This window comes from Lampris incognitus, chromosome 3, assembly GCF_029633865.1.
Source record: "Lampris incognitus isolate fLamInc1 chromosome 3, fLamInc1.hap2, whole genome shotgun sequence".
Lineage (NCBI taxonomy): Eukaryota > Metazoa > Chordata > Actinopteri > Lampriformes > Lampridae > Lampris > Lampris incognitus.
Genome location: NC_079213.1, coordinates 4,211,225 through 4,236,418, shown reverse-complemented (window position 1 = coordinate 4,236,418; position 25,194 = coordinate 4,211,225). Strand labels below are relative to the sequence as shown.

General features: G+C 48.4%; 2 protein-coding genes and 1 long non-coding RNA gene across 3 annotated transcripts in view; all 3 read right to left on the bottom strand.

Moving 5' to 3' along the window:
- Positions 1–3,839: 3,839 nt before the first annotated feature.
- Positions 3,840–10,867, bottom strand: LOC130110677 (zinc finger protein ZFP2-like). The gene is made up of 7 exons (XM_056277850.1): positions 10,753–10,867; positions 9,463–9,665; positions 9,064–9,156; positions 7,058–7,153; positions 6,395–6,505; positions 5,608–5,731; positions 3,840–5,501 (listed from the first exon to the last, which is right to left on the bottom strand). The coding sequence occupies exons 1-7, from the start codon at positions 10,790–10,792 to the stop codon at positions 4,033–4,035; spliced, it is 2,136 nt and encodes a 711-aa protein (XP_056133825.1). The 5' UTR covers positions 10,793–10,867; the 3' UTR covers positions 3,840–4,032.
- A 2,255-nt stretch (positions 10,868–13,122) lies between these two features.
- On the bottom strand, positions 13,123–15,886 carry LOC130110683 (uncharacterized). Its single transcript, XR_008810054.1, has 2 exons — positions 15,703–15,886; positions 13,123–13,778 (listed from the first exon to the last, which is right to left on the bottom strand). It is a non-coding gene; the product is annotated as an uncharacterized LOC130110683 (long non-coding RNA).
- Positions 15,887–21,665: 5,779 nt separating this feature from the next.
- nav3 (neuron navigator 3) overlaps positions 21,666–25,194 on the bottom strand; it is a 296,390-nt gene continuing 292,861 nt past the window's right edge. The window contains exons 40-41 of the mRNA XM_056275775.1: positions 24,815–25,018; positions 21,666–23,054 (exon numbers count right to left, since the gene is read on the bottom strand). Of these exons, the coding sequence (XP_056131750.1) occupies positions 22,935–23,054; positions 24,815–25,018 (324 nt within the window). The 3' untranslated portion in view covers positions 21,666–22,934. The remainder of the gene's footprint in view (positions 23,055–24,814; positions 25,019–25,194) is intronic.

Genomic DNA, 25,194 nt, shown 5'->3' with positions numbered 1-25,194 from the left:
TAGAGGAGGGAGAGGAGTCCGAGGGGGGAGGAGTCCTAAAGGAGGGGGGAGGAGTCCTAGATGAGGGAGAGGAGTCCTAGAGGAGGGGGGAGGAGTCTCTGTAAAGTTAAAATTCTTCTACGGAGTTCCTGGTGTTCTGCTGCTCCGTTCACCTCAGGGAGGAGAACTGGTGACGCGGCTCCCTACGAAATACGCGGAAGTTCGGCTGCGTCTTCAGGAGGAGTCTCTCCTCCCGTACCAGAACTTCACCACAACAACAACAACGGCCTTAAACAGCCGAATCACTTGTGTCGTGTCTCGCCACCATAGCAACGAGCATATCCGCTTTAGTGCAGAGGGCAGAAATCGCCAGATGGAGGAAACAAGCAGCGGCCGGCCACACAACACGTGTTGCGTGGTTTCAGTGTGTCCGCTGCTAAATGGGCCGTCGTTCCGGTCCGAACCCGCTCGGTGGCTTCAGAATCCTCCAGAAGCATATGTGCCATTGGGGATTTTAAAGTGCAGGAAGTAAAGTCCCTTTACTTCCGGCGCAACTGGAAACTTAAAGAAGTTTGTCGTCAGTGTTTCGGTTTCGTCTGTGGAGAAACGTCATAAAACTGAGTTTCTGTTGGACGGAACCGGACACAGCTCTGGACCCGAGGCTCTGCGGGTCGTGGTGTTGGGCGGTTTTAGGCTGGTGAGGTCAGGTCCATTCAGCAGAGGTTTAGCAAGAAGGTTGTGGAGCCACATTACTCATAATAAGACATCGCTATAGCAGTGTTTCTCAACCGGGGGTCCGCGGACCCCTAGTGGTCAGTGGTGTAACTGCAAGGGGTCCGTGAAAATAAAATATCTTTAAAAAAAAGATCCTATGACATTTATAGAAATAGGATTATTTTACTCAAATGTGACTGAGACCTTTATCTACCTAAACTATAAAGGGTAACAGGACTTTTTTCTCTAATTACATCTGTTTCACAAGTGTAATTTATTGTATTTTAATAAGAGATCTTGCTCCCGTTTGCATTGTTAAAAGTTACTGCATAAGAATTCTGTTGTTACATATATCTGAAAGTTACTGCATAAGAATTCTGTTGTTACATATATCTGAAAGTTACTGAATACATATTCTGTTTTGTTACATATATCTGAAAGTTACTGAATACATATTCTGTTGTTACATATATCTGAAAGTTACTGAATACATATTCTGTTTTGTTACATACATCTGAAAGTTACTGAATACATATTCTGTGTTGTTACATATATCTGAAAGTTACTGAATACATATTCTGTTTTGTTACATATATCTGAAAGTTACTGAATACATATTCTGTTTTGTTACATATATCTGAAAGTTACTGAATACATATTCTGTTTTGTTACATATATCTGAAAGTTACTGCATAAGAATTCTGTGTTGTTACATATATCTGAAAGTTACTGAATACATATTCTGTGTTGTTACATATATCTGAAAGTTACTGAATACATATTCTGTGTTGTTACATATATCTGAAAGTTACTGAATACATATTCTGTGTTGTTACATATATCTGAAAGTTACTGCATAAGAATTCTGTTTTGTTAACTATATCTAAGTTACAACTGAAAGCTCTTATTTTTGCCCCAAAGAGTGAATAAATGCTATAATGCAATTTAAAATGCAGTTTCTACTGTTTCTATCAAATTGCAACCCCCCTCCCCCAAGATCAGGTGGAGGGGTCCTCAGGGTAGATCCAAAATACGCAGGGGGTCCAGGACCCCAGAAAGGGGGAGAACCACTGCTATAGGGTATAGAGTGTGGGACTGCTTTGACAGCAGTTTCATGTTGTTTTCGGGTCATTTAAATTACATTTCCAACAAAACTTCCCATAAGTTGTAACCTCCCCTGTATTTTCCATGAAGTGCATTACAGACCACGTTCCGGTTTCCATGAAACAAGCATTTCTTTCTGAACACCACACACCTGCAAGTCCACAGTGGGCTGGTATGGGGACTGGAGTGGCGCTTGTAGCTCATGTGCAGTGCAGGCCTGTCTGCTGATGAGGCTTGGCTAATGTGATAGGGGGTTGTTTAAGGCCATAATCACATCCAAGAGGAAGGACTGAATAAACGAGCTCATCCTGTAGACGAGAACATAAATGTGCTGAAACTAAGGAGCTGCTTCTTGTCAGTTAACCAAAATCTTTTGGGGTTCAACCCACGGCCAGACAACTAACAACGAGCCAAGTATCCCAGCACACAAAAGGTTAACTTTGGTCTGCAAATGGAGAACGAGAGAACAGAGTTTACATCTCTAAACGAGACATTTCACCAAGAGAAAAACATGTGAACTTTTCTAAAATAAGGTGCTGTGCCTGCATGACTATACTCTCTACTGACCACTGTTTCAACGTTCACTTGGTTGGCTTGGATCTTGGGTTCCCCCGAATGCGACAGGTCTGTTTTGTGGTGCTGTGCAAGTTATTCGTACCAGAGGAGGAAGATATTTGTCTCGTCTTCGTCAACACAAACAGCACCAGAGCAGCCATTTACCGTACGAGTACAGAGAACCAATGTGTACTGAACATATCGGTGTATTTTTACAGTTTATTGCTATATTTTAGTATAGTAAGTATTAGCAGGCCAAGTATATGATCTATTCTTATGATTATAGTTATATGTATTTTGTATTAGTTATTATTATATTAGACATTTATTTGTATATTTTGCAAAATCTATTTGCACATTTTGCGTCAAACTGGCCACGACATGTGATGAAGCTCCGTTTGGAAAAATAAGGTGATTCTCTTCTATTCTCCACTGCGTCTGTTCTCTGAACACAGACACGCAGAAACCTGACCAATGTTTCCAGGCCATAACGGTGCATTAAAATCATCTTGTGTTTAATTAAGCACGAGGATGATGCAACCGTATGACATCATTTCCTGTAGGCTGAACTAAAGCCTCTTCTACTGCTTTCCATGCGTCTTCACTATTGTAAAAACTCACTGCGAGTCAGCGGCGTGACTGCTCCAGTGAGTTTCTCTCAGGGAAGTTCAGATGAAACGGTTTTAGTTGTTCTTGTAGAATCCAGCGAACTGGTCGAGGATGAGAAAAGGCCTCACTTTAAAAGGACTGGTAGATTTGTCTGTTTCCCGTCTTTATTCACCAGGTAACTCCGGACAAAGCTCCCGTAAGATCCAGAAAAAAGCTCAAAATAAATCTGAATTCATCTTCTTCCTGCTGCCGGTTAGCTCTTCTAATCATTCAGGAGTCATTTACCATGCCAGTTTAAAAAGGACACACACATTCAACCTATACGGGGATTAGAAAATAAATAAAGATTTACTACCTGCAGCGCAGAGTCGTTCCTTGACTGTCAGAAAATAAACACACGTGTATTAGAACAGTCAATATGTGGCACGGTGGGTAGCGCTGTCGCCTCACAGCAAGAAGGTCCTGGGTTCGAGCCCTGGGGTTGTCCAACCTTGGGGTCATCCCAGGTCGTCCTGTGTGGAGTTTGCATGTTCTCCCCGTGTGTCTCTGGTGGGTTTTCTCCAAGTGCTCCGGTTTCCCTCACCATCAAAAAGACAGGCATGTTAGGGTTAATACTCCTGTCTGTGCCCCTGAGCAAGGCATGGCAAGACGAACTGGAGTTGGTCCCCGGGCGCTGCACGGTGGCTGCCCACTGCTCCTAGCTACACAGCTGGGATGGGTTAAATGCAGAGCGTAATTTCTCTACGGGGATCAATAAAGTATCTGAAAATCAAAACAAAGTGTATGATAAACGAAGGCCGACACTCTCTCACCCAGCAGGTATTCATTCACCTCTGAACTTGTTTGCTTGAACAGTTTCCAACCAACTCTTACCTTCTTCTTAACCATGAGGACGCTACCCCACCGGTATTTGACATTAACCACTGGCAATAAACTGCTCTGTTCCTAATACATTTACACCAGCGTCTTTTTAAATAAGACAATTACTGCTGTTAATTGGATTAAAAGCATCAGTTTTATTTAAAAATAATAATAAAAACCCCTCACGGTGCCTTTGTTCCTCAGCAGCCGTCACAGGGATTCCACTATCAGACCCTTTGCTATGTGCGTCCGCATGTGGCGCTTCAGCCTGGTGGAGGTGGAGAAGCCCTTCCTGCAGAACAGGCAGTCGTATGGCTTCTCCCCCGTGTGCGTCCGCATGTGCATTTTGAGGTCGGAGGAGCAGCGGAACCTCCTCTCGCAGTAGGAGCAGGGGTACGGTCTCTCTCCCGTGTGGATCCGCCGGTGGAGGAGGAGCTCGCCGGAGGTGAGGAAGGTCTTCCCGCACTGGGCACACTGGTGGGGCCGCTCGCCGGTGTGCATCAGATTGTGGCGCACCAGCGAGGTCGACTTGGCGAATCGTTTCCCGCAGCGCGTGCACATGTACGGGCGCTCACCTGTGTGTGTGTTGAGGTGCTCGCTCTGGGCGCGCTTGGTCTTGAAGCTCTTGGGGCACTGTGGGCAGGCGTACGGCCGCAGGTTGCTGTGGCTGCGCTGGTGCCTAACCAGCTCACCGTGCGTCAGGAAGGCCTTGTCGCAGGCCGCACACAGGAACGGCCGCTCACCCGTGTGGATCCTCTCGTGGCGCGTCAGGCCCGCCATTTGGGTGAAGCTCTTGTCGCAGTAGGAGCACTGGAAGGGCCGCTGGCCACTGTGCGTCAGCAGGTGCCGGTTTAGGATCTGCAGCTGGGCGAAGCTCTTGCCACACTCGGGGCAGGTGTGAGGACGCTCCTTGGCGTGAGTCTGCTGGTGTTTGTTGAGCAGCCACACGTGTGTGAAACTTTTGCCGCACTCGCATGTGAACGGCCGCTCACCCGTGTGCTTCATCTGGTGCCTCTTTAGGTCGGAGGCCCGGCTGTAGACCTTCTCGCACTGCGGACACTTGTACTGGCGCTTGACCACGTGGCTCTGCCGATGCCTCAGCCTCTCCAGGATGGTGTCGAAGCTCTCGCCACATTTCTGGCATTTGTACTGAGTGCTGACCTTCTCCTCCGCCACCACCTCCTCCGTGATGGTCTCCAGCAGTGGGTCGCAGGCCTGGCTACAGGCTGTGCGCTCAAAGTGCAGCTTCAGTAAACCCATCTGGGTGAATCCCTTCCCACACTGCGGGCAGAAGAAGGGTCGCTCCCCCGTGTGGATGCGCTGGTGTCGGCTCAGATCCCACGAGTTCTTGAAGCCCTTGTCACACTCCGGGCATGTGTACGGCCGCTCACCCGTGTGAATGCGTTGGTGGCGGGTGACGTCGGAGGCGCGTGTGAACGACTTCCCACACTCCTGGCAGGTATGGGGGTCTGGCGGGGTGTGGATGGGGAAAGGTTTGGGAAACTCGGGGCGTGGGGGCTTCTTCTTGGAGCCCTGGGCGGCCTCGGTGGCCCTCTGCAGCTTGCTGTACTCCTCAGGGTGAGCGCGTTCAATGTGCAGGAGCAGATAGGACTCCTGCATGTGGAAGAAGGGACACTGGGAGCAGGCGAAGACCTGGGAGGACATCGCCACGGCATTACCTGGACAGAGAGGAGGTGCAGCAGAGCACTGACTAGTGATTTCAAAACTTCTTTCTCAGATGGTAAAAAAAAAAAAACCCATAAAAACTTTACTCCTCTCCTTTACCTCTTGTGCCGAGGCCCTCCAGGCACTTGTGGTGTTGTAATAGAGACCGCAGATCATCGGCGTTGGACAGAGCCTGCAAGCAGTCCTCCAGTACAGAGGGGGCAGAGCTGAGCCAGGACACCGTCTGTTCATGGACAAAGACATGAGAGCTAGCTGTCAAAGTGACGCATCACAGCAAGCCGAGTAAATATTAAAATAATTTACACTGATATTCTTCACTAACTTTACGGGTGAACAAAATGTCAACATTGTTTGCCATATGTAAATATTATATGGGAAGCCTTTACCATTATGTCATTACTGCCGCCTCTACTACTACTACTACTACTACTACCACCACCACCACCACCACAACTAAAACTACTAGGATTAAAAGCAGTATCAATACCAAGTGATTGCTAGTTGTAAACACAACAAACCTCGCTCCTTGACCTTTAACCACAAATGAGCTTCAAAACATTGCATTTCTCACTACAGCGATGGACAGAAACATATCTTTGAAATAGAAAGTTGAAAATGTTAGTTTCCATTTAAAGTAAATCAAGATATTTTTGACAAAGTTATGTGGAAAGAAACGATGACGACTTTTACTGTGATCAAACTGTAATCAGGGCATCTCGGGACAATTGTCCATTTAAGCTGAAAACTTAAATGTCATCTGCAACAGCCGCTATGTCCTTGACAGATAAATAAACAACCATTACGACAACGTTGCTTCACTGTGCTTCACGGTCTGCTGCTTGCAGTGAGGAAGAGGAGGGTGAGCAGGGAGGTGTAGTTGTCTTACCTGACCGAGGTCCGGCACCGGCAGGAGCTTCTCCAGCTTCGACAGGAACTCCCAGACAAGGAGCTGCATGTCTGTGTCGTAACTGAGGCCGTATTCTTGTTGGAAGACCTCCTGTGAAGAGGAGAGGAAGAGGAGGAGCTGAGGCTTCATACATGCTTCTGAAAGACGTAAACATTTCTGAAAAGCCACGCAGAGAGGGGTTTCTGGGTAAACGTGTTTAAAAAAAGGCTAGCAGCGATGCGGCTGGGCATCAAAACCTCAAAACTGTTTCTGCTGGCTGACATGCCACACCGGCGCTGTGAATACGCAAACTTGTGTATGCAAACTTCTACACAAACATCAACGCAACGTACACGCTCGCAAATGCCTACATTTTTAAGCACAGATTAGACTTAGTCTGAAAGTTTGACCAAGAAGTAAAAAGGCTGTCATTTATCAACTAAAACGTCCTCAGGATCGTTAATTTCCCAATCCTTGTAGATACACGGACGGACAGAAAGACTGACTGACTGACTGACTGACTGACTGACTGACTGACTGACTGACTGACTGACTGACTGACAAACAGACAGAACACGCAACATCTTTTTAATATCTTTTGCCCTCCTGTGAAGGTGAGGTATTGGAGCGACAGTCAGGACGACGTGAGAGAGAACATCCTACCTGGTAGAAGTGTTCCCTCTCTGCCGGGTCGTTCAGCAGCGTCTGGATGAGCTCCAGGAAAATGGCTTCCTCTGCGTCCACCTCAGCATCGCCGCTCTGCAAGTGAGCAACATTACTGTGGGGACTCTCTCATCATCAGAGAACGACACAGACAATGACAGACAGGGAAATAGATGGAAAGAAAACAAAGGCAGCCTGCACGGATAGCTTTCTCTGCATCACGGCTCTGCAAGAGACCACTACCGCTCCTCGGGACCCTTCCCAAAACATCATTCTAATCATCATCAGAATCACCATCATTGCCAAGTAAGCTTTCATAGGCCAGGACTTGACTGGATGTGTAAAACAAAAAATACAAAATCGAAGAAAGTTGACTCAGTTCATCTGGACACAACATTCATTGAGAGAAACATTTCATCGCTCATCTAAGTGACCTCTTCAGTCTCAACTGACTGCAATAGGACAATAGCACCACCCTTAACACTGACCAAGTGTCTGCTCCTGAAGCCGTCTTCAGTCCACGTACTTCACATACAGTGAAGTACTATAGGCAGTACTATAGGCAGAGGCATGGGGGTCCTATGGGTTCCCCAGTCTCACCTGTAGTGGCCAACTGGTATATGGAAGAAGTGGAAAAGAGGGCTCTGATGTCCTATCCAGGGACACCACCTAGCCATTGGTTCAGATTTATGGATGACACCTGGGTTAGAATTAAATCTCAGCATGTATCACGTTTCACTGACCACAAGTTCATAAGGGAGGATGATAAAAATGACAGGTTAGACTTCTTACACAGTGAAATTACAATTGGTGATGGGGGACATGTGATTGTTGATGTTTACTGTAAACCAACACATACTGGTCAGTACTTAAGGTTTTACTCTCATCATCCACTGGAGCACAAACTAGGAGTCATCAGGACGCTGGACCACCGAGCTGACATCGTCCCCACCGACACAGCGGCCGGGGAAGGGCAGAAATCCCACATTAAACAGGCCCTGGTTAAGTGTGGTTATCCTAACTGGGCATTTGTCAAAGCCAGGAAGACGCCCAAACAGTGCACCAGCCGATCGAAGAGAGGAGAAGGACAACAGCTGTCTAAGTGTAAACCAGTGGTGATTCCGCATGTGGCATGTGGTAGTCTGTGGCCCTCCCCGGATCAACAGAGGGGGTGGAGCAGCAACCAGGACGGCTCGGAAGAGTGGGGTATTTGGCCGGATACAATTGGGGAGAAAAAAAAAAGGGGGGGGGGAATCCGAAAGAAAAAAAGAGGCCATCTATGTGAAGAGGGAACGACCTTCCCTGAACCGGGGGGGGGGGGGGGGCTAAGTACATCTGTCACTATCTTACAATGCTGTGACTGCAAACATTCCCCAGTCCTCTGTGAACAGTACACATGGCCATTGTAACTAGTTAATGGTCATGTCTATTTGCATATGAAACCGACTGTTTTCGGTCGTTGTGCCACTGTGTTGTTTATAAAGGTGGGACACCTGCAGCCAGCTGAGACTGAAGAGGCCACTTAGATGATGATGGACCGTTTCTCTGTGTCCAGATGAACTGATTTAACTTTCTTTGATTTTCTTACCGGGACTATTGAGCATGCATAAAGACAAAAAATACAAAAGATAAATATGTATAAAGGTTGGGTGGTTGTGGTCTTGCAGAAGTGCAACCTTGTGAAAATACACAGATCTAGGAGTAACTGTCTACAAAGTATTGTGGTGGTATGATGGTACTGGAGGATATTCTGGTATTGGTTATCTTATATACTATTCATTCATGGTAGAGTGAAGGTGCAAGTGTCTGAGGACAATTTCATACAAAATAATTGCGGTGGTTTGATAAGACTAGACAATTTTATCAATTGTTACCATTTTTTAGCATTTCAACAACAAATATTACCATCCATTCATTCATACCATTCAACAACATGCATGTGTTCATGCATATGTTCCTTTTATTTAATTTGTCACTTCCACACCACAGTCAGTCTCATCACTCACCCCGGTGTACCCGGATGGCCGCATGCGCTCCAGATGAGGCTGTACACACATCAAGCTGGCCGTCTGCTCATCACCACATAAGTCTAGAATGATCTGAAAAGAGAGAAAGGCTGTTTTAAAGGGTCATACATACATCAGTTTTACAACAGCTACTTCAAGTTCTCACACCAACCAAACACCACAGCAACGTATCAGTATAGTAACTGATTAACAGTTAATCAGCTAAATTTGTTAATTATTCCTGCCTAACAGTTCCTTCCTCATGTCCTCACCACTCAGTATTTTGTGCACAGTATTGTTCTTCAGGGACATTATATCAACACATTAACACAACTATCATTACTGCCTCCATCTTCAATGCCTTTATAACAACACTCCATCCACGACCGAGGGACGTACTCTGGCTCGCAGATGAAGCAGCAGCTTTGCCCGCTGTTTGGGTTCCAGCAGGTCCGGTACCGTCGCTGTCACTAGCGTCACAAAACTGTCGAGCTTCTCGTAGTCCGACACGTCCTTCCGCTGGGCAACCTGCCACATTGCCGCCGACACCAGCCGCAGTGGGGGGATGAGGAGGCGCAGGGACGACAGCGGCAGAAAAATGTCTGTGCAGAAAGCAGATCAAGAATCAGGCGTGATGTGTTATTTGGCATCTGGCCAACGTGTTTCCTGATGTTTGATGTTGTGCGATATTTTCCATGACCTCATCTGCATTTTGTGCCAACTGGCACAAAGTCACTGTTTAGATCACTTCTCTGACTCACACCTGCATAATGAGAGTGAGCTGAACTCGGATTACATTAAATCAAGGAGATGGACCCACGGATTTCTGTCTTGGGAACATTTTTATCTATGATTTCTGGTGAAAAATTAACAAATTGGGATGAATTAGTCCACAGAGCCCCCCCTCCAACGGTGCCCCAGCTACCGCCACGCCTGTCATCAGGCCCGGTCACTTCCTCCCCAGTCATAATAGGAAGACCCGTATGATTGGTGTTGAACATTATCCAGATTAAATCACAGCTGTGATGATTAGTTTACCCAAATCACATTAGGCATTAATTAGCAAAGAAGGCAGCTCTCAATGCAGTTTCACTTGTGTAATTTAGTCCTTGTTTAACAAGGAGTTTTAACTGACGACAGTCTTAACTACAACTGCCATCAGACTGTACAACACAGCCTCCCCCTCGGTCACGAGGCCACTCCACGGCCAGCTGCAGACCCAGCACACATCTGTCACGCTTACCCCCTTTACCTCAATGCACGCGTCGCTTCTACCTGTTCTTTATTTAACCTACACTTATTTCCTACGTTAGTTATGTCTACTTCACTTTTATCAATGTAACTTAATGTCTCTTTTGCACAATTGCACCTCTTATAACATTCTACCACCATGCAACAGAGTGCCTGTTTACCAAACCACCGTTATTGGGAATGACTAGTTTATTCGGGTTTTTTATATATATATAAATATATATATATTTGCAAGTGTTTAATATTTTATTGCAGTATCTTGCTGCCCCCTGCTCTTGCTCTATGCTGTGCACGTCCCTGCTGCGCTGCAAAGCTGCCTGTCTGCCCCTGAACTGTTGAGCAGAGGCTGGCTAGCTGACATACCGAGCTAGCCGCCACGGGCAAAGCGACGCAAGACCGGCTTAACGTATCTTTTGTACAAAACGAACAGAGACGGACCTGCGAGCTCCACTGGTTGTGTCGTGACACACGTTTCCATTATGTCAACCAAGGAACAAAACAGATTCAAATAACTTCTAGCAAGCGGCGGTGTGTTCACGGACAGCAGAGCTCTTCTTCCGGGCCGCGTTCTTCTTCGTGTTTAATGTTGGCCGACGAACGGCGACATTACCCATTACTGCCACCAACTGGCGTGGAGGGCGATTTTCTATCGTTTTCGAAACGCTCGAAAATCAAACGAAAGCAGTATTTATTTATTTTTTAGCTCAAATTCTGTCATTCAACTCGTTGTTGGACAAACAGACATCTCGGTAATTTCTCTGCGAAATCTCTCCAGCTAATGGCGCATCTTATCTGGTTAGCGCTGCTTGACCTGTCAACTGTAGTGACGGAGAAAGATGGCAGTGGTTTGAATAAACCTTCTGTGGGGACTTTCAGTCTGCCGTATAATCCGACACGACGTTGAGGCCTCCAGAAGGTGGACTTTGGAGAGATGCCTCAAGGAAGGAACAACAAGAATTTTACTCTCTTGTACTTTTATAGTGAGACGTAACAGATTAAGACTCTTGACACCCTGACGCCATTACGGCACAGAGTCGGAAGGGCGCATGCGCGACCGGAGACCGGCGTCCCTTCCGTGTAATGACTCCGCTCTGTCGTAACGCGCCCACTCAGATTCACACAACTTGATTTATTTCCTTCGTCCTTCGCTGCCGAGAAGTCAGACGGCCCTCAAAGATCTGCGCTGCATTAGCTACCACTACTGCTACTTCCGGCTGCTCCCGTTAGGGGGCGCCACAGCGGATCATCCGTCTCCATCTCTTCCTGTCCTCTGCATCTTCCTCCGTCACACCAGCCACCTGCATGTCCTCCCTCACCACCTCCATAAACCTCCTCTTTGGCCTTCCTCTTCTCCTCTTCCCTGGCAGCTCCATATTCAGCATCCTTCTCCCAATATACTCAGCATCTCTCCTCCACACATGTCCACACCATCTCCATCTTGTCTCTCTTGCTTTGTCTCCAAACCGTCCAACCTGAGCTGTCCCTCTAATATACTGGTTCCTAATCCTGTCCCTTCTTCATCACTCCCAATGAAAATCTTATCTTCACCTCTGCCACCTCCAGCTCCACCTCCTGTCTTTTCATCAGCACCACCGTCTCCACACCATACAACATAGCTGGTCTGCGCTGCATTAGCACTGGATCATTTTTATTACCGAGGTATTTGTCTCTGTATTGATTCATCTTTTCCACTCAAAAAGACACATCTCGTGAAATGTCGGTACCACGGATTAAAAAAAAGACTTGGAAAGGGAACCTGGAACTTTGGACAGCAATCAAAGTTTTTCAAGTGACAACATGGTTAATGACATGTCAAAACAATGACATAAATTCTCATTACTTTTCACGTCGATGTGCTGCTCTACTTTCGGACAGCTACTGCCGCCCCGTGTTCAGTTATAGCAATTACACCACCTCGCTTCTAAGCGACATGATTGTGCAAATTGTCCCGGGTAGACAGGCTGTGTATTGTATATTTCACTCCTTAAAAACAACCTTTCGGTGTGTCAGCATGACAAACGACAGAGATGCTAGTTGTAGCCACTAGTCATACTACTACTACTACTACTACTACTAAATTGTGTAAACACAACATCACTGCACGTTGTCCGTCTTGGGAGAGAGATCCTCCCCTATTGCTCTCCCTCAGGTTTCTCCCTGTTAAAGGTTTTTTAGGGAGTGGTTCCTTATCCGATGAGAGAGTCTAAGGACGGGATGTTGTGTTGCTGTTAAGCCCACTGAGGCACATTTGTAATTTGTGATATTGGGCTACACAAATAAAATTGACTTGACTACTATTGCTACTACTACTTTCGGCTGCTCCCGTTAGGGGGCGCCACAGCGGATCATCCGTTTCCATCTCTTCCTGTCCTCTGCATCTTCCTCTGTCACACCAGCCACCTGCATGTCCTCCCTCACCACATCCATAACCTCCTCTTTGGCCTTCCTCTTCTCCTCTTCCCTGGCAGCTCCATATTCAGCCTCCTTCTCCCAGTATACCCAGCATCTCTCCTCCACACCAAACCATCTCCATCTTGTCTCTCTTGCTTTGTCTCCAGACCGTCCAACCTGAGCTGTCCTTCCAACAAATTCAACGAACCTGTACCCATGGCTGACCTTTAACCTTGGGCAAACTATAGTCGGTGAACGATAAGAAACATTAATATTTCATGCAGGCACAGTATAAGCAGTTCTCAATCCTGACAAATTGTCCAGCTGTCTCCCCTGGACACTTCACTCCTGGTGACGTCATCAGAGCTGAGAGACGTGTGTGAATACTGGGTGTATACGTAAAACGCCAGACTCAGGAACATGGCAATCATCCTTTATTAGTTAGTATAAAATCTGGTTTGTTTTGACTTGTTTTTCCTCTTATGATACAACAATAGTGATGTGACAGTATTCATAGTTTAGGAAAGGGGTCACACCCAACCCAGACCTCCTTACATCACGTTAAGTCTTTCCACAACACTGATCGGGTCTGACCAGGTTTAGACGAGGACTGGTGACGTTAAGCAAGCGTCACTCCCAGTAAACCTCCAGAGCATGACTAGCCACTGTCAGATTACAAAACATAGAGAAACAAGAAAGGTAATCTGCTTTGCACACAATCAAAAGCAATTCTTAGTGATTTCACTGTGGTGTGGAAAACCCATAACGTCACCAGTACGTTTTTCCATACCAGTGATGCTTAGATGGACACACATCTCACTCCGGTAGTCATTACATGACGCCACCTAACCCGAGCACTACCCTGACTGAACGTCCCCACGGCAGCGAGTCGACTGGTTCAGATATTAACAAGGGAAGAAGACGCCCAGAGTATTAAAGCTGAAATCCCATCTTCTGCATCTTTGAAACTTGCGGACTGAGAGCCACCGAAGCAGCATTTCGGCTGCAGCTGAGGCGCCGTCCTTCACAGCAGGAAGTGGGAGGAGCTTCAGGCCTCAGTCCAGGTGACACACCTTGAACAAAAAGTTGAGATTTACATTTTAAAAATTCAGCCACCGTTTACATCTGGAATAACAAACAGTGAACCGTAAGGTTCATTTTCAATTCTTATTTCAACTCGATTCTAAAGGCAACCAATAGTGAGGAGGTGAAAGGTCAGATCTATTATGGCCTGACGACATTATACCACCAAAAAAATGATCAAATAAACTCCGCGTCAATACGAAATGAGAGCTTTGCCTGCCGAGTTAAGCTAATTTAGAGAAGGGTACTGTTAACATTTCGTAAAGCGTCACGAGTTAAAAAGATCAGTTTAATTTGAATTGTGGTGGAATTCAGTGCATACAGAATGGTGTCCCCACTGGGTCCAGACACTGAGAGGCAATAGTGACAGTTAAATAGTTCAAATATGTTAAGCCCTGGGGAGCCTCAGGCTGTGAGGAGCCTCACAGCCTGAGGGACGAAACTACCGCAGTCAGGTGGAGGCAGCACGGATGCTCCGGTGCCTCCTGCCAGAGGGTAGGAGGGTGAAGTGGATGTGCGTGAAGTGGATGTGGGTGGGTGGGGGTCCTTCACAATGCTTCACCATTATAATCAGTGTGTATTGTGCCCTCCTTCTACTTGCACTTTACATTCTATGTTCTGACGGCGATTTGTCCGCTAACCTGATATGTGTCAATGTACATCCGCTACATAATAAATCTACTTTGTTCTCCCATTCACCTCCTCTAGACCAGTGGATCTCAACCTTTTTGGGGTCCTGGACCCCCTGCGTATTTTGGATCTACCCTGAGGACCCCTCCACCTGATCTTGGGGGAGGGGGGTTGCAATTTGATAGAAACAGTAGAAACTGCATTTTAAATTGCATTATAGCATTTATTCACTCTTTGGGGCAAAAATAAGAGCTTTCAGTTGTAACTTAGATATAGTTAACAAAACAGAATTCTTATGCAGTAACTTTCAGATATATGTAACAAAACAGAATATGTATTCAGTAACTTTCAGATATATGTAACAAAACAGAATATGTATTCAGTAACTTTCAGATATATGTAACGAAACAGAATATGTATTCAGTAACTTTCAGATATATGTAACAAAACAGAATATGTATTCAGTAACTTTCAGATATATGTAACAAAACAGAATATGTATTCAGTAACTTTCAGATATATGTAACAAAACAGAATTCTTATGCAGTAACTTTCAGATATATCTAACAAAACAAGAATATGTATTCAGTAACTTTCAGATATATGTAACAAAACAGAATATGTATTCAGTAACTTTCAGATATATGTAACAAAACAGAATATGTATTCAGTAACTTTCAGATATATGTAACAACAGAATTTTTATGCAGTAACTTTTAACAATGCAAACGGGAGCGAGATCTCTTATTAAAATACAATAAATTACACTTGTGAAACAGATGTAATTAGAGAAAAAAGTCCTGTTACCCTTTATAGTTTAGGTAGATAAAGGTCTCAGTCACATTTGAGTAAAATAATCCTATTTCTATAAATGTCATAGGATCTTTATTTTAAAGATATTTTATTTTCACGGATCCCTTGCAATTACACCACCGACCACTAGGGGTCCGCGGACCCCCGGTTGAGAAACACTGGTCTAGATGACCTAAGCCAAGCTTACACCAAATGTACTCTTGGTGACATGTGGTGTGATTACTTCTTATCCCGCAGTACTACCGCGGTAATGTTAGTCAGTAAAGCTTAGCGGCGCCTGCTGACGTATTTGCCCGGCAAGGCTTCAGCAGACATGTCGGACTGCAGCGTCTCACCTCTGGTCTGGTTCACTACACGACCCGGTGGCGCTTCAGAAGGAAAACTGCCCAAGACCCGAACGCTGGTCACGCCCCCCTCCCCCCCCGCCGGGCCCGCCTCAGCTCGGTCGTTACGCCGAACTGACTTACTCACCTTTCTGCTACGGGACGATGAAATACATGACGAGGAAAAACGAGACGTCGAACACGACGAAGAGCAAAAAGTCGAACCAGTAGGAATGTTTCGGTAGAGACACCTGCGCGTCTCTGGACGTTATTTTCACACCTTGTCCGGCCGCGGGAGCGGCAGACGGCCCCATTTTCCTCGGCTGTCTTCCGCTTCCTGTAGCTTCCGGAAGAGGGCGTTGCGTAACGCGACGTTTATTTCAAAATAAAAGCGGCGGGGTCGTCTGACAGAAAGAAAAGAGGTGAGGGTGAGGAGAGAAGAGAAGAGAGACCAGGACGGAGGGTTTTCATACCTCCGGACGGGGCTTGTGTTCCGGCTCGACCTTCACAAAGGGTTGTTTTGTTCTTTCCAACTTGGATTTCTAGACACAATGTAACATTTGGTAGGATTTTGCAAAACAAAAACGATGAACTCTGTTGTAATGTAATCCTCTGCTTAGCCAAATTCTTTATTCATAAAAATAGATACTTTAAGTCGTCCCCCAGATTTGTTGTTTTTTTAAATGAATTTAGATTATACTTGAAATCTTTAAAACTAATGACCGATACAAAAGCTCTAAAGATCTATGAGGTGTTAAGACATTTCCCCACTGAATCAGAAGACTGATATCCTTATTAATCCCCCCTTGTATGATGGACTATCTTTTATTATTTTCCATTAGTGTATGTCATGTATTTAATTTATTATTGTTTGTACCCTTATTTGCATAATACATTACCGTATATGTGTCACGTGACATTCAACCTCTATGTACTTCCTGATATACTGTATAGAAATGTTTACATACTGTTCCCTTTGGCACGTTGGATATATCTATGTATTTTTGGATGGAATGTATATTTGCCATGTTTGTTTTGTAATGAACTTTCTTCAAGATTCTGTACTTGAATATGAACAATGTTCAATAATATATATAAAAAAATCTCTCCAGAGGGGGTTTTTACGTCATAGCCAGTTTGACCCGGATAAACAAAGCACGCTCAGAGATTCGCAGGAAGTGGGATCGGTTCCTCTGGACACCAAGTTTAGTGGGGAAACGTTTCATCACTCAAGCGACTTCGTCAGTGTTCCTACTTTTATACTAAATAGTTCACAAAGTTACCACATTACTCATAAACCAATTCAAAACTCATCTATGAAATACATGCAAAAATATAAATATCTGATTGCTGGTCAACATTTTGTTCAAGTCGATGTATTCAGTGACTCTGTCTTAATTTAAGAGCAACACTTTCATTGAAAGGCAAATGCTTCCTGTTGTTCAAGATACAAGATGACGTTATTTGTCACGAGGGAAGTTTGTCTGTGACGTAAGGCTGCCACAGAAGAACACATACTGTAGCGAAGTCGGGGGAAAACGCAACCACAGGAAGTGCCGCGGCTGGGACGCGAACCCGTACCGCCCGCATCGCAGGAGACATCGCTAACCGCTAGACTAAAGGGTCAGACTCGCCAGCCAGCGGACAGCGTGTCTCCTTATCCATGCACGTTACAGTGCAGCAACAGACATGAAGGCATCCAGATACGTGCAGCACCGTCCCTCGTTTCACCCCCCGCCCCTCCTCCTCCTCCTCCTTATGTCCTGAGTTTAGGAGATTCCCTGATAGAGGGATGAGAGCAGAGGTGTAAAAACCCGGTTCAGAAAGTAAAAACCCTAACCATGTCTTTACTCCACCCGTGTACTAAACCGTCAGATTGCACTGACTAGTTTCCCAAATCAGCCGTTTAATACATGGATGGAGTAAAGACACGGTTAGGGTTTGTACTTTCTGGACCGGGTTTTTACACCTCTGGATGAGAGTTACAGGTATCTCTTCCTGTAACGTCTACCTGATGGGGGCAGGGCGTATTCTGAACACAGGGCACGAGAGGGGTCAGAGATCATCTTAGCCTGTTTAACTGTAGTCTTCTCAGAGGGCATTTGGAGGCAGGGATGCTCCCTCGCACCCACCACTTTCACTGCTGCCTGGAGCGGTCTGTTCATTTGTGAGTTTAACTTAACAGAACAAGCGGAAACTCCCTACTGTGATACGCCCTCTATCGCAGCATGACAAAATAACACCACTACCTTCTGTCCAACCCCAAACACACCGAGTCTGCTCAGACAGTCGAGTCTCCAATGCATACAGAGCTCACGTGGACATGCCGAGACAGATGGACACTCATGTATTTGTCAGAATGAACCTGGGTAATACAAGCGTTATGGGCCAGTAGCGGAGAAGGATCCTCCAGATGTCCGGGATCAAAAATAATCTCTTCTGTTTTCTTAGTGTTTACAATGAGATGATAGTCATCACACCCCAGCGGAAGTGCTGGGATGACTGCCTCTCCAACCACTTGTATATAAGGAGAGTGGGAGAACTCACACATCCCTGAGTCTAACGCCGGTGTTACTGACGTTAGACTCAGACTGTCTGGTTCACTCGGACCTGCCGGGTGCTGCTGGTCAAAAAGGAGCGATGCCGCCTGAGGGTTTCTGGGTTAACAGACATCCGTCTGAGCTTACTGGCTGCAGGGCATTCAAAGCAGAGCTGGAGTCTACAGACAGCAGCCCGACAGGCCTCGGCGCTTTCAAGGTGTTGCACAATAAAGTGTGTTATGGTGACTACTGCACCCCCAGTGCCACGACTGTCTCCACAGGCTAACTCACAATGCATTTACCTTATAATGCATCTACCTCACAATGCAGCTACCTTACAATGCATTTCTTCCGCAGGCAGAATGTGATTATTTCAGACCATCAAACCCAAGGATGAATCCCTCCTGTGTGATTACCAGTCGCTGCAGAAGACCCCAACATCCATGCGAATCAATACAGGTGAAACAACAACAACATTGTTTTGCTTGTGCGACACCAAATACCATTTATTAGGGCTTTACAAAGACTACAAAATCCTCCAGATGAGTTAAATCACTGTCTCTCTCTATTTACATGATATGTTACATACAAATGTACAAAATATAAAACATTTAAGGACAAATGTTTTCACCCAAAACAAAAGAAAGGAAAAGGAAAACATTTTCTCTGAAGCAGGAGGAAAACGCTGCGGTATCAACTGAGATGTGTCTGCGAGTACACGTGGGAAACATACCTGTTGATCATCAGCACGGCGGAACTTCCGGAAGTGACGTCATACACCGCGGCGGGCGTAGCCGGGATGGGGATGGGGGGGGGGAGTTCGACAAGATGGGCAAACGGTCTGCGTTCACATTCTGAAACGCACGTGTCGACTAGATAAGGATCGACCCGTCACCAAGGTTACGGTGACGAGGCGTTGAATGGCACGAGTACCTAGTATTTAGGAGAGTACAGCAGGCCCGGGGGTCGCCGCTGGCCCGGGCCGGGGGTCGCCGCTGGCCCGGGCCGGGGGTCGCCGCTGGCCGCCACGCCGCTGGCGGCTGAGGCGCTGGCCGCGGGAGAGATTGTACAGTATCGGATTGTCCTGAGGGTGTGACGATGTTGTCAGCTGACTCGTTGGTCTCGGATGGGTTCGAGTGGACCAGTAGCACCTGCGGGGTGGTGTTAAGGTGTGTTACGGTACGGCACCAGCTCAGCCTCTCGGGCGGGACGTGACGGTCAGCGCGGGTTACATGGAGGAGGGGGAGGAGCTTGTAGGGATCGGACGACATTCCTGAAGACGGCGAGGGGGGACTACCGGGAGAGGGACGGGGACTGTAAAAGTGCTCCCCTTGTTGCTCGGGACCAGTGACTTGGGGGGGACGTTGCTATCTCTACTGGGCTGAGTTAGGAAGGGAGGGGGGGGAGGGAGGGGCTCCACACGGTGCAGGTACGGTAACGCCTCCTGCATAGGCGACACATCCAACCAGCACGACACGGACACCGGGTTCTGACAGCGGGTTCTGACAGCGGGATGCGGCTTCGCGGTTCTGTTTTCTCCGCTACTTCTCTGCGGCTGAAAGTTCGGAGAATTCTCCTCGGCGGGTTAAGCGTAATGTAACATCGACAGGGCGGAACGCAGCTTTGATTCACTGTGCAACACTTTTATTAAACTATTTACAAGCCACCCCGCTCCCACACGTGTGCAAAACCCACCCGCTCGTGACGCCGAGCGCGCGCTCCGGGTTCAACGTGGCTTCCATCAGGGACACTCGCGCGTGAAGATTTCTTCTCAACGCCCCGCCCCCTAAAAAGCTTAAAACATGCTCGTCAGGCTAGAAAAGCAAAGGGACCGGGTTGTGCTCATGTCGGTTCAGGTGAGCCCAGCTCAACTGGGGGGAAACCAAACTAAAACAACTTAAACAAAACCCAAACAGCCAAACCCAAAACGGTTTGCATTCAAACGCAGCATAAAACCGAAGCGTCTGCGCACAACGTCCAGAACCAGGACGGGGCGGTCTGACGGGTCCTCTAGAGCATGCTAACACCGATAGCTAGCATGCTAACACCGATAGCTAGCATGCTAACACAGATAGCTATCATGCTAACACAGATAGCCATCATGCTAACACAGATAGCCAGCATGCTATCACAGATAGCTATCATGCTAACACAGATAGCCAGCATGCTAACAGACGGCTGGCTCGCTAAAGCTAGCCGCTAAGTGTCGGGCCGCAGCAGGGAAGCGGGGCGCCGGTCGCTGCCCTCGTGGTGACGTCATCTCACCGTAGTCAATGGAAACTGAGGACATTTCCTGAACCGAAGCACCTTTAAGGCAGTTAGAGAGACAGAGACAGAGACAGAGAGAGAGAGAGAGAGAGAGAGAGGGAGAGAGAGGGAGGGAGAGAGAGAGACAGAGACAGAGACAGAGAGAGAGAGAGAGAGAGAGAGAGGGAGGGAGAGAGAGAGAGACAGAGAGAGAGAGAGAGAGAGAGAGAGAGAGAGAGAGAGAGAGAGAGAGAGAGAGAGAGCACCAGTATCGCTCTTCTGTTCCTCAGCTCGCAGACCGAACACACGTGGTGAGTTTGCGCTTCAGAATACTCTTGACACTTCGTTGGGGGTCTCCTGACGCCACAGGTGGGTGGGTGTCGTTGGGGGTCTCCTGTCCTGACACCACAGGTGGGTGGGTGTCGCTGGGGGTCTCCTGTCCTGACGCCACAGGTGGGTGGGTGTCGTTGGGGGTCTCCTGTCCTGACACCACAGGTGGGTGGGTGTCACTGGGGGTCTCCTGTCCTGACGCCACAGGTGGGTGGGTGTCACTGGGGGTCTCCTGTCCTGACGCCACAGGTGGGTGGGTGTCGTTGGGGGCCTCCTATCCTGACGCCACAGGTGGGTGGGTGTCGTTGGGGGTCTCCTGTCCTGACGCCACAGGTGGGTGGGTGTCGTTGGGGGTCTCCTGTCCTGACACCACAGGTGGGTGGGTGTCACTGGAGGTCTCCTGTCCTGACGCCACAGGTGGGTGGGTGTCGTTGGGGGCCTCCTATCCTGATGCCACAGGTGGGTGGGTGTCGCTGGGGGTCTCCTGTCCTGACGCCACAGGTGGGTGGGTGTCACAGGGGGTCTCCTGTCCTGACGCCACAGGTGGGTGGGTGTCGTTGGGGGTCTCCTGTCCTGACGCCACAGGTGGGTGGGTGTCGTTGGGGGCCTCCTGTCCTGACGCCACAGGTGGGTGGGTGTCGTTGGGGGTCTCCTGACGCCACAGGTGGGTGGGTGTCGTTGGGGGTCTCCTGACGCCACAGGTGGGTGGGTGTCGTTGGGGGTCTCCTGACACCACAGGTGGGTGGGTGTCGTTGGGGGTCTCCTGTCCTGACGCCACAGGTGGGTGGGTGTCGTTGGGGGCCTCCTGTCCTGACGCCACAGGTGGGTGGGTGTCGTTGGGGGCCTCCTGTCCTGACGCCACAGGTGGGTGGGTGTCGTTGGGGGTCTCCTGTCCTGACGCCACAGGTGGGTGGGTGTCGTTGGGGGTCTCCTGTCCTGATGCCACAGGTGGGTGGGTGTCGTTGGGGGTCTCCTGACGCCACAGGTGGGTGGGTGTCGCTGCGCCGGGTCACAAGGCAATGCCAGGACGTTTAGATAATCCAGGGAAAGCGTTTGTGTAACTGACTGGCATGATCTGAAAAGTCCAAATGCACTTAAACCCCACCCGTCTAGCACAGACCCAGAGAGCGCCCCCTGTTGGTGCATATCACACAGAGCGTACAGACAGACTGCGTGACATAGAAAGCCTTTCAAAAACAAATAAAATAGTTTGCAACCTTGCTCTTTCCTGTGTTATGAGACATTTCCGTGTGTGTGTGTTGTGTTGTGTGTCTGTTGTGTTGTGTTGTGTGTGTGTGTTGTGTGTGTATGGCAGTAAATCAAACGGTGTTGTTGGCACTTGTCCACTTCAGACTTCACAGTAGCGGCTTGGCCGGGTGACAGGCGGATGGCAGGAGTGTTCAGTTGTGCTTGTTGTCTCCGGCTTCCGGGGCGGCGGCGGCGGCGGCGGCGGCGGTCTTGGCAGTTTCTGACAACTGAGATGGTTTTCGTACGACCCCGGACCAGAACCACACGGCCCAACCTGAGGCCTGAGACGATGGCAGGAGGGATAAAAGCCTGGTGTGTGTGTGTGTGTGTGTGTGTGTGCGTGTGTGTGTGAAGCACCTATGTAAACACAAAAGAACAGGGCAGCATTAGTCCCCACTGTAAACATCTGAGTATAATATAAAATAACCGTGACTGGAAAAACAAAATAAAATCCAGTTTCATCGTCGTCAAACGCTTCTCGCTAAACCTCTCGGCTTTTCAGAAACCGTCTCTCCCCGGCGGGGGGAAAGAGACCGGAGGGCCGTTGGCCCGCTCGTGGCCCACTGCAGAATGACGTTGGCGGAGGACATGTTGTCCCGTCAGGGACAAATCCTGCCCACAGGGTTTGTAAAGGGCTCCGTTTCAGAACGCCACAGATCCGTTTTGAGAAACCAAACGAGCTCCTAAAATACCTGTCTGACACCTCCCGGGAACCCGGTCTGTAAAAGTGTTGGTCATCTTTAAAAAGAACGAGGATCTGGGTGATCTGGTGTCGCGTCAAAACGACGATCATTTCTGATTTTTGTGCTGTCGGTCGTTTAGTGAGAGCGGCTGAGACTGTGTTTGTCTTTTGATTGGACGTTTTGGACAGTAAGACTCGTTATGTGTCAGTCCCGGTGCTGTGGGGGCCCCGAACTGAGTTCTGCCTCCCTGGAACTCCCAGACTTCTTGGTTTTGGTTTCGCCGGGAGGGTTCCGGGTCCGCAGGGATCCGGGGCTTTGCCGCCGTCTGCGCGTCACAGCGCCGATTCCAGCGAGGAGTCCAGCTGGTCGTCGTGGTGACTGGTGCTGTCGCTGTCACAGCTCTGTGGGCTCGAGTAGTTGGCCGCCTCCTGCAGGCGCAGTAGCATATTCATCTGTATGTACACACACACACACACACACACACACACACACACACACACACACACACACACACACACACACACATTTAGGAACAGAGCAAACACCATGTTCAGAGCAGGTGTTGTACGACACACGTCGTGGCTGTCGGGCGAAGAGTCGTCACCACAGTTTGATGATTCAGCTTCATGGTCTAATGAACTATTCTGGGATGGCCAGGACGGCAAAACAGAGACGGTTATAAAAGAGAGAGAAGAAGAAACAGAGACCAGGTTGTGTGTGTGTGTGTGTGTGTGTGTGTGTGTGTGTGTGTGTTCGTTCATCCATGTCCCAATTGTTGGCGTGTCACTTTTGCAGAAGACAAGGTCAGGTTGTTCTCGGTTGCCATGGAGACCGGCATCCGCCAAGCTGAGCGGTTCTATCGTGGACGTGTGAAAGACACACACGGTGTGAAAGAGGAAGGACTCATCAGAACCCCTCATCTGCCATTTTGTTTCTGCAACTTGTGGAAACCTCAGAACATGTGATACTATCATGTGCACACACACACACACACACACACACACACACACACACACACACACACACACACACACACACACACACACACACAAAGGCATCTGTTTTGAACTTGCGTCTCCCTCGTCAGTTCACCAGGTCACTGTTTTTTCTACCGGTTCTGCTAGGCTTTGGTTCTGCTGGGTTTTGGTTCTGCTAGGCTTTGGTTCTGCTGGGCTTTGGTTCTGCTGGGCCTTGTTTCTGCTAGGCTTTGGTTCTGCTGGGTTTTGGTTCTGCTAGGCTTTGGTTCTGCTGGGTTTTGGTTCTGCTAGGCTTTGGTTCTGCTAGGCTTTGGTTCTGCTGGGTTTTGGTTCTGTTGTGTCTTCATTCAGTTAATTCACTATTTCCACTGACTGTTTTCAAGTTGAGATGTTTTTAAAAAGTTCTTCAGGGTGAATCAGTCATGTGCACATATTTCTTCATTTGCACTGTTTTAATTTTGGGGTTTTTTTTTGTAGAACTTTGCCCCTCCCCCCTTTTCTCCCCAGTTGTACTTGGCCAATTACCCCCCTCTTCCGAGCCGTCCCGGTCTCTGCTCCACCCCCTCTGCTGATCTGGGGAGGGCTGCAGACTACCACATGCCTCCTCCCATACATGTGGAGTCACCAGCCGCTTCTTTTCACCTGACAGGGAGGAGTTTCACCAGGGGGACGCAGCACGTGGGAGGATCACGCTATTCCCCCCAGTTACCCCTCGCTCCCAAAAAGGTGCCCCGACCGACCAGAAGAGGCGCTAGTGCAGCGACCAGGACACATACCCACATCCGGCTTCCCACCCGCAGACACGGCCAATTGTGTCTGTAGGGACGCCCGACCAAGCCGGAGGAACACGGGGATTCAAACCCCCGATACCCGTGTTGGTAGGGAATGGACTAGACCGCCACGCCACCCGGACACCCCCTTGTAAAACTTTGTTGATTGACAGGTTGGAAATCGTCTTTTCAGTTTTCCGATTTGACCTTGGACTGAAAGGTCCAAAGTCAAGCTAAGTCACAGGTGCCCCGAAGCTGCCTTGCTCAAGGGTACTAAAGGTAGGAGGGCTCGGCTCTGGTTGATCCGTTCACTTCTGTGTTATCACTGTCTGAACCAACTCACCCAGAAAGTACAAAACCTGAACCTCACTAATCCAGACACCGTCCCAACCGTAGAGACCGTTTGTATTTCTGTGTGTGTGTGTGTGTGTGGGTGGGTGTGTGTGGGTGGGTGCTCCTCCTCACCAGCGGGTCCCCCTCCGTGTCGCTCTGAGAGACCTGTTTGGAGGAGGTTCCCTCCTTGGAGGAGCAGTAGCCATCGTAGCCGACGTCCTCCGGCCGCAGCTGGAGCAGCGACTGGCCTTCTTGCTGAAGGGACGCGGCGCTCCACGGGTATGTGTCCATCACCCATTTAGACGGGTCCTCCCACGCCGCCCGCTTCCCGTACAGCTGTAGGACACAGGTCAGGTCAGGACGAGTTAGTTTACAAAGAATCAGAACCAGAATCAGAACCAGTACCAGACCCTATGAGGTAAAGTGTGTGTGCTGCTCTTGTGGGGCGTGGTGTGAAGCGTGGCATCATCAAACAGTCCGCCAGTCATTCCTAACGAGACCCCACTCTGCCG

Excerpts from the sequence above, each read along its gene's own strand:
- LOC130110677 (XM_056277850.1), bottom strand. The coding sequence starts at position 10,792 with ATGGAAACGTGTGTCACGACACAACCAGTGGAGCTCGCAG. Across the intron at positions 9,157-9,462 it reads TGCTTCATCTGCGAGCCAGA|ATCATTCTAGACTTATGTGG; the intron begins GTACGTCCCTCG and ends CTCTCTTTTCAG. Across the intron at positions 7,154-9,063 it reads GGCCATCCGGGTACACCGGG|AGCGGCGATGCTGAGGTGGA; the intron begins GTGAGTGATGAG and ends GCTCACTTGCAG.